This window comes from Vombatus ursinus, unplaced genomic scaffold (assembly GCF_900497805.2).
Source record: "Vombatus ursinus unplaced genomic scaffold, bare-nosed wombat genome assembly UNPS02009062.1, whole genome shotgun sequence".
Classification (NCBI taxonomy): domain Eukaryota; kingdom Metazoa; phylum Chordata; class Mammalia; order Diprotodontia; family Vombatidae; genus Vombatus; species Vombatus ursinus.
The window spans coordinates 4,635,380-4,649,522 of record NW_020948840.1 but is presented as its reverse complement, the minus strand read 5'-3'; the positions used below and the strand labels follow the sequence as shown (position 1 = coordinate 4,649,522).

Sequence of the window (14,143 nt, the reverse complement as noted above, 5' to 3'; positions counted from 1 at the left end):
CATGTGACATCTGTTTGCCTCAGTTTCCTCAATTGTAAAATGAAGATAGTAATATTATCTACCTCCCAAGATTGTTGAGAGTATCAGATGAGATATTTGTAAAGTGCTTGATATACAGCTTGGCACATAGTAGGTGCTATAGAAATGTTAGCTATTTACTACTGCTGCTGCTGCTGCTTCCCACTCCAGTTCATCCTTTACTCAGCTGCTAAAATGATTTTCTGAAAGCATAGGTCTGACCATGTCATCCCCCTAATTCCCATTCAATAAACTCCAGTGGTTCCCTGATACTTCCAAGAATAAATATAAAAATCCTTTGTTTTGCTTTTAAACTCTTCACAATCTTGGCCATTTGCTACTTTTCCAGGTCCCTTCTTACACGTTCCACCCCTTCACATATTCTACAATCTAGCAACACTGTCCTTGCTGTTCCTTACATAGTAAACTCCACTTCCCAACACTGTTTGCTTTCACTGCTTATCTCCCAAGCTTGCAATGTTGTCTCTCCCTTCAGTTCTATCTCCTGGCTTCCCTGGTCTTCTTCAAAATTAAACTCATGTCCCATTTTCTACAAGAGATCTTTCCTCTATGCCTTGTGTGCCATCCCCCACCCCCAACACACATACTGTTGTTACCTTCCTTCCCTCTGAAATTACCTTACACTTACACTGTACATATTATGTATGTGCAGTTAATTGCAAGTTGCCTCACCAACTAGTCCTAGCTCTACCACCACCTTGTGTGGTCTGGTGCAAATTCCTTCTGTGATTTGGGCTTCAGTTTGATTCTCTGTAAAATGAATTGATTAGACTTGATGAATACTAAGGTCTGGTCCAACTGTAAAATTGTATAGTTTTGCTACTTGCATGAATACTAAAGGTGGAACTAAGACCAGGAGGTCAGCTGAGTACCAACCCAGGTATCAATACCAAAAATCATGACTAAAGCACAGTCCAGGAGGGAACAGTACAGGTAAGAGGCAAGGGATGGTGTGAAGTTTAGTTCAAATATTATGGCGTCAGTAGAGTTGAAAAGTCCAGGTGGGTGTTCAGAAGATAAAGGGGTGATGAGCTCTTTCCCAATCATACAAATGACTAGGAATGAGTGTAAGGCCAGGCAATTAGTAAAGAATGGTATGTGTGTGTGTGTGTGTGTGTGTGTGTGTGTGTGTACTGGGTCACCAGCTGTCATCAAGTTATCAGTAATAGAGAAAATCTGGATTCATATTATGAGGCAACACCCAAAAAGACTCAATTACAAGAATTGGAAGCCCAGCTCCTGAGACTGAGTCGTAGTGCTTAGGGCAAATAGTTAAAAGACCAATTTGAAGCTAAACTAGAAAACTCTCGAGCTAGCATTGCTTTTGTACCACCCATACAGAGCAAGGACAGAGTGAACTGAATCTTCAGGCTGGCACAGTGGTGAAATGGATGGGAAAGAAGAATATCTAACAAGATTAGAGTGGCAAGAGGTAGGCAGGCACTTTTGGATTAAGACAGGCTAAGCTACTTCCGAAAGGCAGCTGGATGATTGAGTTGCTGAAGTGCTAGGCATGAAATCAGGAAGAAAATCTCAAATTCTACATTTAGAAATTTAATAACAGTGGGAACCTGGGCAAGACATTCACTTAAACTTTTCCAGCCTCAGTTTCCTCATCTATAAAATGAGGGGGTTGGACTTTATTCCCACTAAGATTCTTTCTAGCTCTGTATCTGTGATCCTATGGGAGAGTTAGTTGAAAGATGAATATGTGTTTCAAGCTAATTAGCTGGTTGCCCTGTGTGATATACATGTGATGACAGCTAGGGAAAGAACTCCATCCACTCCTCACTCTCACCAATTTTGTTTCTATGCCCTCTTTCCAGGCTAAATTATTCGCTAGGATTATAACAACATGTGAGTAACCCACAACTTGTTTTTAACAGGTTATAAATTCTTTCTAAGGAAGAAGGAGACAGATCTGGAGAATGAGTAAAGTTCTAAAATAAAGACTGTAAACTGATACACTGAGGCCCACGTAAGTAGGTATATTTATGTAGAGGAGAGCTCTTAATGAAAAGCAAAACAGGAGCTTCTCCCCAAAGATGTGGTTTATACCCATTTGATTTAATCGTCATTAAAATTTCCTATTGTCGGGTCCATCTGCTTTTTTGGACTGCTCCCCTGGCTCTCCCAATATCTGGATCTTCCATGAAGTCATAGTTTCTTGGCTACAGAGAGGGTCTAACAGGAGTGGGGGGGAGGGGAAAGTAGTATAGAAAATCACAACTAGTAACTCTGTTTCCCCATTTGATAAAACAAACACTAAAGACAAAACAATTTTTCTCTCTCTCTCTTCCACTCATATGTCTATATTTATACCACACACATGACTGTATAAATATGCATACATGTTATATATAATATACATATTATATACAAATATATAAAATAAGAGAAATATTAAAAATATAAAAAGTTTAATATATGTTTTATATATTATAAAAGGCATGTTTATGTACATGCATATATATGTATGTGCACATGCATACATATATGTCTATATAAGTATATATGTAAAATGTCCAGAATATGTATATATGTATACACATATGCATGTACACATACATACACATACATATATAGTCTTCCCTTAAGGAAGACTTTAAAACATTTAACTTTACAGCATTTAAAAAAGATAAATATAAACATGATCATCTGAGGAAGAGGAAAGAAAGAGCATTACTGGCTAAAGAGGTGAGGAAAAGCTTCCGCAAGAGACGGTACATGAACTGAGTCATTGGGGAAGCTAAGGATTAAAAGAGACAAAAGTGAAAAGGGAATGGATTCTAGGCTTCTCTCACTGATTGTGGCTTGGAAGATCATCATCTCTAGGCCTCAGTCTCTACCATCCTTCCCACTTACCATCCCCCAGAACAAAACAAAACAAAACTAGGATTTGAATTAGATGATCTATAATGTCACTTCTTTCTTTAATTCCTATGACTGTGCTATATGCATGTGTGTTAACATACCCATTGTTGCACCTGTGTGCAAATATATATTATGTAGGCTAGAAGACCCTTTTGACTCAATATGAGTATTTTCTGTTCTCGGTTGTTTAAGAGCTCATGTGATCTGGGATTGAATTACCACTAATTAGTTCCATAGTAAAAAAAAAAAAAAAAAGTCTTCGTTTACCTCGTCTATAAAATGGGAGTGATAATAGCACCTACCTTCCAGGATTATTGTGAGGATTAAATGAGATAATATTTGTAAAGTGCTTTGCAAGCTTAATGTAGTGCCAGCTATGTATTATTATTACTTAAAGTACTCTAAATCCAAATTGTTATTCTTATTTTTAAAGCACCTTGAATTTACTTTCTTTTCTTTTTCTTGAATGGATCCATCATTTGCTATTGTGAAAATGAGGAAAAGAAAGAAAGAAAACTGAGGAAAATTCTTGAAGTGTAAAGAAAGCTGGCATGGTAATCAGGAGATTTAGGTTTTGCTCTCATTTTCACACTAACTCATAAGACCTTAACGGAATTACTTAATTATCACAGCTTCCTTTCCTCTAACATTTTAAAGTATACAAAGAATTTCTCAAAATCATGTGAAATACGTATATTTACATATAATATAATAATAAATAATATTTATTTATATGTATAGGTAGTTCTAATGTTATATCCATGTTATAGATGAGGAAATCAAGTCTCAGAGGGGTAAAGCGAATCATCTAGGGAGTAGGTGTCCATGCTATGATTTGAACTCAGGTCTTCTGATTCCCAGTAAGTCATTTTTCTTTCAGAAATCAGTCAATAAACATTTATTAAGTGTCTATTATGTGCCAAGCATTGTGCTAATCTCTGGGGATACAAAAAAAGGCAAAAGACAGTTCCTGCCCTCAAGAAGTTCCTAATCTAATGAGGGAAACAACATACAAACAACTATATATATATAAACAAGCTATGTATAGGATAAAAATAGGAAATTATCAACAACTTGAAGACACTAGAATTAAGAGGGATTGGGAAAGGATTCCTCTAGCCTCAGTTTATTTATTTGCAGAATGATGACATCTCAGATTTCTTCCAGTTCTGACATTCTATGACTCTGGATATTTTGTTAAAGTGATTTTATCCATTTGTTCATGATACAGGAATAAATTGTTTTATAATATATCATAGTCTCAAATCACTCAAAAATAGCTTACATTTGTGTGGCACTTTACCTTGTTTCAAAGTGCTTCTGTGTCCATTATCTTATTTTCTCCTCACAAATTACCATAAGAGGTAATTCATTCACAACATATTTCAATGTTTATCTTTTGCCTACCATCAGACTGCCACAATTTGCAGTTACTACACACCAATTATTTTTGAAAATAATTCACTCTTTTCCTTCAATCACTCAGTCAATTAACCAGTGTTTATTAAGCACCTTTTACGTATCAGAGTCTGTGCTGGATGCTGGGGCCACAAAGACAAAAGCATAACGTTAAGCCTTTCCTTTCTCTTGCGTCACCTTTGTCATTTCTATAATATTTTACATTTTCACTTCTGACTAATTCTGACTCTTTTGCAAATTTTTTAAATTCTTGAATTTCTGCTCCCCAAGAGAGTCTATCCCTCAAGTTGAGAAAATGTGGTCCTTAAAAAAATGAGGCCCCTGATCATCCAGTCTTTTTTTCTGTGCAGTTCTTTTAATGACAATCTCATAACTCCTCAAAATTTTCGTTCCCCACTCCCTATGAACATCTCTGTTTGTGGAGAATTTGAAAGCTCCCTGGTATTGTCTCTTCCTTCTCATTCACTTTCTTTGGGCAGATGCTTATAAAGCTCAAGGCTCAATTAGCTGCTGAGAATGTAAGGTATTCTCCATGGCATCTGTTTGGTCCTGGATGTGACATATTGGAAAGAAATCTCTAAGTCAAGGTCAACAGACCTGAGCTCAAGTCCTAGTTCTAGCATTAGGTATATGATCTTGTACATATCATTTCATCTCTGTGGACCTCAGTTTCCTTACTCTTAGCAGGATGCTGTTGCATCCAGTAGCATTGCCGCAGTGTGTACTTCCCCCAGGGGAAGGAGAGGGCCAATGGAAAAATCCAACATAATCTTGACATATGTCTATTTAAACCCAAGTCTTCTGTCTCCAATCTCAATATTCTATGAATGAGAATACAGATTCTTCCATATAAAAAAACAAAAAAAAATTGACCATGGTACCCACAGTGGAGGCAAGGTGGATTTAGAAACTTGAGGTTACTAGCATTATTGAAACTGATTACAAGAATTTTACCCAAATCCTGCTGCAAACACTGATAAGAATATAAAAGAATATATAGCCTATATTAGGGGTCACAGTTGAATGAGAGGTGAACTTAGGAAAGTCATAGGACATGCCAAACAAAGATGAGAGAAATCTCTGTACGGAACAAGACTGAATTCCCTCTTTAAGACCAAGCAAAGATACACTGACAGGCATGCTTTTGGAATAAGTGACATCATATTGTCATGAGGCCAACATTCTCATATTTAATAAGAAAAGAGTTTAAATTCATCCTACTCAGCTGCAGAGAAAAAAAAAACTGGAAGCCCTGAATGAAAGTTGGAAGAGGGCTATGTTAAGTATGAAATAAAGAAAAACTTGCTAAAAGATGCAACAGTGGAATGAACTGCCTATAGAGGCAGTGGGCTCCCCATCACTGGAAGTCTTCATACAAAAGCTGGATGACCGCTTGAGTGGGATGCAGAGGGCATTCTTGGCCAAATAAGGGGTTGAACTATGTGGCTCGTAAAAACTTTTCTAATTCTTAAATTCAGTTATTCTGTAAGAAAAAAAAAGTCTGTTTTAAGGGTAATGAGTCAGAGCTATGAGCCATCCCTATTTAGAATTACAGGTTGGAAACATACTTGTAAGATAATGCATGCTAAAGTTGAGAACAAATACATTTAAAGATGAATCAAGGAGAATGAAATAGCAGCTGAGAACAGTCATGGCCTGTGAAAGTAACATCAATCTGTTGATGCCTAAAGAAGCAGAAGGTTGAGGACCCTGAAGATATCATTTAGAAGCTATAGGGAATAATAATAATAGCTCACCTTTACGTAGCACTTACAGATTTATAAAGCATGTTGTTCACAACACTCCCTTGAGATGGGTAGTATATTCACAGGAGGAAAAATGGAAAGAAATCTTTTTTTTTAGCTTTCATCTTGAAACAAAATAAAGCTTCCTAACAATCAGTGTTACCTCAAATGGTATGGGTTGTCTAGGAGTAGCAAATTACCAATCACCAATGGCTCTCAAGCATAGTCTAGTGATTGTTTATTAGCTATTTTGGGGTTTTATAGAAGTGATTCCTGTTCCGATATTAATAGGACAAGACAGTATCTTAGGTCCCTTTCTTCTCTGAGTTTTTAATTCAAAGTATCACAGTACTACCTTTTGACTTAGAATAACTCACTTTTCTATGCCTCAGTTTTCTCATTATATATAATATAATAGAGATAATAATACTTATACTACCTAACCCACAGGGTAGTCATAAAGATAAAATCAGATAATGAAGCATACTGTAAACTGCAAAGTGCCACAGTCTTTAGTGGATTAGGAACTGGTTGAATGACTTCCCCCACAGAGTAGTAATTAATGGATTAATGTCCACTTGGAAGGAGGTCTTTTGTAAAGTACCCCAGGGATCTGTCTTTGGTCCTATGCTTTTCAACCTCTGCAGTCCACATCATGGATGAAGACATGGCTAACACTTATAAAAATGCAAATGACATGAAGTGGGAAGAAAGCTAATATTTTGAATGGCCAATAATTCAGAATTCAGTATCAGTCAGAATTCAAGGTTTATGCAAACCAAGACACTAGATAAAATCCAATAAAATGAAAATGTATTAGGATAAATATAAAATCCTATATTTGAAATCAACAGTCAAGTATAAGATTGCCAAATGGTGGATAGAAAGATATGGGGCTTTAAGGAGACTGACTCTGAGCTAAATAGAAAAATAGAATAGTTATAGCTAAAGAATGCTAATTTGACCTTAGGTTGCATTAAGAGAGGTAGAGTGTCTAGAACAAGGGAGGTAATAGTTCTGTTGTTTCTATCCTAGTCACATTATACCTATATTTTTAGTTCTAGGCACCACGATTAAGGAACTACATTAACAAGGTGAAACATGTCTAAAGAAGGGTAACTAACATAATCAAGGATACCATGACATACAAATATTGTTAGAAGGCATGAAGTTTGTTAGGCCTACAGAGGATAAGACTAATGGGGAAGTGATCACTGTCTTCAGGTATTTGAAGGAGTGTGCTGTAAAAGACATTAGTCTAGCTTTGCTTATTCCCAGATTCCCCAAGTAGGTGCAATATATGGAAGCTACAGAGACTTAGATTTTAGTTCCACATAGGGGAGAAACAAAGAACTTTCCAACAATTAAAGGTGACTATAAGTGGGCTGGGCTACTTCCAGATAGAGTGGGTTCCCCAGTCATTGGAGCTCTTCAAGTTGAGACTGGATGACTGTTTTTCTGGGATATTATACGGGCGATTCTATGTATTCCTGGCCTGTAGTAATCATTTCACAAATGCTTATTGACCTTTAATATAGTTTTTGGATGGCATTTGAGGTCCATTGCAAATTGAGTATATAAAATTTTTTTGACTTGTTGTTGAAAATGGCATCATGGGCTTTCTGAGAGAGTAAAAGAATTTTAGACTCCAAGTCTTATAAAAATATGAGATCCTAGATATCAACTAGTCCAAATGACTATAATAAGGATTTATTAAATACCTGCTATTATTGCAAGGGGTTGTGGATATAAATACAAATTGAAAGAAGTCCCTGCCCTCAAGGACTTTATAGTTCACTGGGAGTTTATCACATATCCTCAAAGGAGGGAGAGTTCAATAACAGCTAAAGGAATCCAGAAAGCCTTCTTGGAGAGATGACACATGAGTTGGGCATTCTAGGTGTGAAAGATAGCCATGGCAAATGCATAGGGTCAGGAGACAGAGTTCAGGTTCTGAATTTATAGAAGAAGAAACAGTTCCTTTAACTCATTTCCTTCAACCTTCCTCAAACAAGTTGGATTCTTTGAAACACGTCATTTACATAAACGAAGCAGATCTGAACTTCAAAAGATTTGGGATAGTATAATATCACCTTTCATTGCACGAAACTTCATTTTCCTTTTCTATAAAAAGTGAATAATAATAACTACTCTGCCTACATCTTGGAATTGGTGAGATCAAGTGAGAAAAATACTTTATAAACTGCAAAGCTGTATTCAGATGTAAGAATAGTGTTTTCTCCCTCCCCCCTTGATCTCAAGTTCTCTTAAGTAGAAATAGTTTAACGACTAATAAGAATCCAGCTCTTGATTCTTAGCCCAAGCCATTGAACCAGATCATAGTGCCTGGCAAATAGTAGGAAATTAATACATGTTTATTAACTGATTGATTGATTCTGTCTCTATAATTAAGGACAGAGAATAAGAGTTGCATTTCTCATTAGTCCATTTCATAGGATCATAGATCTAGAGTCTGTCTAGTTCAGTGCCCTTATTTTGCAGATGAGGAAACTGAGGCCCAAGGTGATTGAGTGAGTTGCCCAAGATCACACTGGTGGTAAATGGCAGAGCTGGGATATGAACTCGAGTGTTGTGACTCCAGGACCACTGATTTTACCTTCTCCTTAAGATTAAAAAATTCATTGTGTTATTTTTTCATTAAATATTAGTGCTTTGCAGTTCTAATGCAAAAGAAAACAATATTAAAAAGCCATACGTGCATTTGTTACCTGAAGTTACATTGGAACTTTAATTTTCATGTTTTCTAAAATTAAGAAATGACACAACATTAAAAGATTCTTTGAGTTGAGCCTTAAGGGGAGAGAATTACCTTTGGTTCAGATCCTGAAGTAAATATGGAAACCAGCGGGGAGCTCCAACATCATTACCCTAGTGTCTAATAGCCAGCTTGTTGTAATGGGGCTCCAGAGACTGTTCTCAGAATTTCAAGATGTGAAAGGTGGGGAAAGGATCCAGAAACAATCCATAAATAGTTTCAGAGTTATATCCCACCATGCTGAAATGTGGCTCATTGAGGGTTAGGGGATGGTAGTGTTGATTTTCTGATATAGTCAGTGCTTTGGCTGAGCTTCCTTGTGGCTGAGCTCTGGTCTTTGGGGACCTGTTGTGCTACTAACAGGTGGCTAACCTGGCATGGAGGACCCACTTTTTTATGCAGAGGTTTGACTATGGCTTTTCAGGAGTCAGAAATCCACCTACCTGACAGGTTAAGTAGAGTAACATTCCAGCATTGGGTGATGTGTAAATCAAGACTGACAGGGTGAATAAAATGATTCAGAGGAGTAGATGAAATAGCTTAATGACCATCACTATGAGTCACAATGTCAGATTTAGTATGATTGTAATGAGGTACTTTCTGTTAATGATTTTTGATGGAATATTTTAACAATATCCAACCAGCTGTGAGTTTTCAGGCAAAAAGAAGGATGTGTAAGGCATGATAGCTCTTTCCTGGAAAGATTTTTAGTAAATAGATTTGGTTTATTTCTCTCTTTTTCAGGAAATCTTTACATTTGCTAGGACTTCGGCAGTCCCGAGACAGAAACGGTCCATTGTGGTGTCACCCATCTTAATTCCCGAAAATCAGAGACAGCCTTTTCCCAGGGATGTAGGCAAGGTAAGTTGTGACTGTGGCAAAAGTAACTTATGATGATGAAATGGACAAAACTCCATTTGATGAAATAGATCTGCTTCTGGAGGGGAAAAAAGGTGGTACCTCTTTGTGAGACAGTATGTCCAGAAGGTAATGTGGAAGGGGCAGATATCCTCTTTTAACTTCTAAAAAGCTCTTCACAATCTAGGTCGGACTTCCAGCCTTATTATATATTCCTCCCATTCTTGCAATCTCTGGTCTATCCAAACTGACCATTTTGCTGTTCCTCGCGAATGACATTCCATGTGCTGTGTCTATGCCTTTACATAGGTTATCTCTGATGCCTAGAATTAGATTGCAATCTCTCTGAGGACAGAAACTGTCCTGCTTTTGTGTGTGTGTGTGTCTCCCTGGTGCTAGCACAGTGCCAGCTAGGTGGCACAGTGGATAGAGTACTGAGCTTGGAGTCAGGAAGACTCCTTTTCATGAATTCAAATCTGACCTCAGACACTTACTAGTTATGTGACCTTGGACAAGTCACTTCACCTTATTTGCCTCATTTTCTTCCTCTGTAAAATGAATTGGAAGACAAAATGGCAAACCAATATGGTATTTTTGCCAAGAAAACCTCAAATGGGGACACAGAGAGTCAGGCATGACTGAAAAACGAATCAACAACAACAAATATTGATTAATAGAATTCAATTTCTCCTCATCTCTGTCTCTTAGAAGCTCTAATCAGGGGTGGGGAACCTGGGGCCATGAGGCCACATGTGACCTTATAGGTCCTAAGATTTGGCCTTTTGACTGAGTCCAAATTTTGCACAATAAATCCTTTTATTAAGGGGATTTATTCTGTGAAGTTTAAATTCAGTCAAAGGGCTTCACCTGAGGACCTAGAGGGCCACATGTGGTCTTGAGGCCACAGGTTCCTCACCCCTCTAAACCAATGAAAAGAAATGGGTGGAAGAAAAAGAAAGAAACAAAACTAAGTAGTAAGCCCCTTGAGGGAAAGGGTAGATCACATTCACTACTGAATCACTCAACATATAGTAGAATTTTAGTCAATATTACTTATTTGACTGACCTCTACCCTTTCCTTCCCTAGTTTACTTTCTGGGTCCTTGCTTTATTTCACCAGTAGCACTACCTATAATGGAGGATAGATTGACTCTGGAAATCTTTAGTACTGTGGTATATGATACAATCTGGGAACTGGTACCCTAGTGATGCATCCTCATGTCCCTTTCAGACTTAGATGGACCAGTGGGAAAATGCTCTGATTTCTTCTCATTTGCAACTCACCTCTTTCCCTGATTGCATGTTCTTCCAAAGAGGGAAAGAGCTGTGACCACTTTTTTTCATGCCTCAAGCAGTGACATGAGGTAGGCTTTCCAGAGTCTTGCTAGGATGTCTAGAAAACAGGTACTTTCCATACGTCACACAGGAAAATGCAGTTGTTAATTTAGAGCTGGATGGGACCTCTTAGAAATCATTGAGTCCAAGATTCTCAATTTTTGGATGAAGAAACTGAGGCACAGAGAGATTAAGTAAATTGTATAGTGTCGTGCAACTAGTACCTGTCTGGAGCAAGATTTGAATCTAAGTTTTTCTGACTCTAAACCCAATGTCCTATCCCAGAATCAAGCCTAGTTCTGTTTGATTTTAATTATATATACTTTTTAAAGAGAAGGACCCATAGACCAAAAATTGAACAAAACTCCAATTCTAGAAGATGGGAACTACAAGAAGTAATTTTCTCAGTTGGGTTGGTGTGTCATTTGGGATATCTCACCTTTGATAGGTTACTATATAATTGTGATGTTGTGGAAAGAGCATTAGCTCGGGCATCAGAAAACTTCAAGTCCCAAGTGAGATTTAATACCTGTGGGACCTTGGGATGAATCATTTAACCATTCCGGGCATTGCTTTCCTTTTCTAAAAATGAAGACATCAGACTAGACAGCCTCTGAAATCCCTTCCAGCTATATATCTATATTCCTATGAGACTCTGAACTTTCTGTTTTTTTCTTTTGTCTCAGCTGATGTGCAACATATCTACTTGCCAAATACTTAATTATAAAGTTATTTGCTAGATTTGGAGTCTTTTATGAAGGTTTTTCATGAGAAAATAAAATATATATGTGTACATATGTGTATAGTATACAAATATATATGTATGTATGTATATATATATACACATATATATATGCATATGTGTATATATATGCATATATATGTGTGTGTGTGTGTGTATATATATATATATATATATATATATATATATATTTGGGAAGAGAGAAAGAGAAAGACAGAGAGAGAAACAGAGAGAGAGCTCAGTTTTCCATCTTGCGTAGTACTCTTGTTGGTAAAATGATGCCTACAATAAAAGACAAGCATATTTACTGAAAGGAGGCCCAGAACAAGCAAATATGTCTTTGTACTATAAAAAAATTTTGTTATCTCAGGGATCTGTACTGTCAAGTTTTTATAACATTTTCTTCTTTAGAACATTTGCAGAAGTTTCAGGGAGGGGGCAAAGTGCTGATTCATGAAATCTAATTAATCCATCATTTCATTCCTGGCATAGGTAACGGGGTGGGAGGTTAAGAAAGAAGAGCCTGAATAACCACGAGGAGATCAAGCTATTCCCCAGATGTTCCCTTTTCTCCCCATATAGTTGGAATATTTAAAAATTTGGGCAATGAATAATTTCACAATTTTACTAACTTTAGATGATAAATATTTAATCACCTCTTGAGAAAATTTGAATTCTTAGGCCTGAATGATTGAGAGCAACAACTTTAAATCAGTGAGGACATTTAACACAGTATTTTATTCTGTTTTATAATATTTGGCACATAAGTCACTTAGGAGAATCCTTATTAGAAATGCTGTTTTCATCACAAGCCCTTTTTATCAAAACCAGTGAGAATATGTTTTGCTGAACCCCCTTTCCTCCCACTTTGAATGTTCTTCCTATACATTGGAGAATAGACATTGAAAATGGCATTTCTAACTTGCTATAGAGAGAAAAAAGAAACAGCACTGCATTGTCTCCCACACGGGAAGCCATGCTGTTCTTAGAGAATGTCACTGACTTGAACATCTTCACCCCAGCCTGTTATCTCATTGTTTCCCATATGTGAGTTTTGAGGGAAGGCACCTTCAAAAAAGCATCTTCCCTTTGTCATCCCCAGAGGGGCCAGCACAGGATCAGGCATGTGGTAAGTGCTCAGTCAGTTTTTCTTGAGTTGTGAAGTAAAGCTAGGCTGCTTTAGAATTCAGACCAGATCCATATGTGTGGCTGCTAGATTAACACTTTGCCACATACGTGTGGATTAAGTGAGGGGATCTCAGCAGGAATGAATCAGTTGGATGACTAAAATGACCATGATATGCTCAATGAGGCCATTTTGGCAATTTGACCTATATCAGTGAGGTAACTATTCATTTCACACAAATTTATTAAGTGCTTATGGCATGTCAGGTAACATATGTACCAACATAGGTAGAAAATAAATACAATGTAAACACAAGTAAATTTGATGGGACTGAGGGTAAACACTTACTGAAGGGGTAAGGAAAGATCTCATGTAATAGGCCCTGCTTGAATTGAACATTAAAAGAGATTACTGATTCTCAGAGGCAAAGTGAGGAAGGGATGCATTCTAGGTACTGGGAATGGCTTGTGTAAAGGTTCAGAGAAGAGTGATGAAATATTGTGTGTGAAAGACAAGAGGTAGGCCAGTTGGCGTTTAGACTGGGTAAAATGTGGAAAAAAAACATACCAAGTTTAGAAAGATGGGCTGCAGTCATATTGTGAAGGGCTTTAAATAACAGATGAGTTTGGATCCGATCCTGGTCAAAAGGTAACTATTAGAGGTCCTTGAAGAGGGGAGTGGCATGGTTAGACCTGGAATTTAGGCAGGTGGATGGGGGATGGTGTGGAGAGGAGAGTCCGCTATCTGCCTGGCACTGTTTTTAACAAGGGGGCACAATGACAAAATGAAGTTGTCTCAGTCATCTGGTCACAATTGGTGTCCTTCATACTTTTTTATTAACAGTAATTAATATTTAGATTTACTTGACGGATATTATGGGTACATACTTGCTTTGCTGAATCATATTTATATCAGTTTGTACTGTCCAAATAAGGATAACTCAACTTCAAATTCACAATTGTACAGCATCAAACTACATTTAGTGTGCTAAATGAAATAAAAAGTGCCTATTTGCCCATAAGCAAGAACTATAATCTTTTCCTGATGCAAAATTCCCAATGAGAAGGTAGGCTAGCTATTCTGGTCCCTTTTCCTCTAAGTGCCTAGGCAAAAGGATGAGGCAGACAGATGCATACAGGTCTTTGCAGAAAGGTATATCTCTAGCTCTGAGTTGATCACATCTTCAGTGGGTGAGTTCTTGGTCTGAAAAGTATATCTGTATAGCTGTG

General features: G+C 37.3%; 1 protein-coding gene across 2 annotated transcripts in view; it reads left to right on the top strand.

Moving 5' to 3' along the window:
- Positions 1-14,143, top strand: part of CDH13 (cadherin 13) — a 1,255,388-nt gene that overhangs the window by 497,868 nt on the left and 743,377 nt on the right. For both annotated transcript variants that reach the window (XM_027850548.1, XM_027850547.1), the window contains exon 4: positions 9,598-9,714. In XM_027850548.1, coding sequence (XP_027706349.1) covers positions 9,598-9,714 — 117 coding nt within the window. The remainder of the gene's footprint in view (positions 1-9,597; positions 9,715-14,143) is intronic.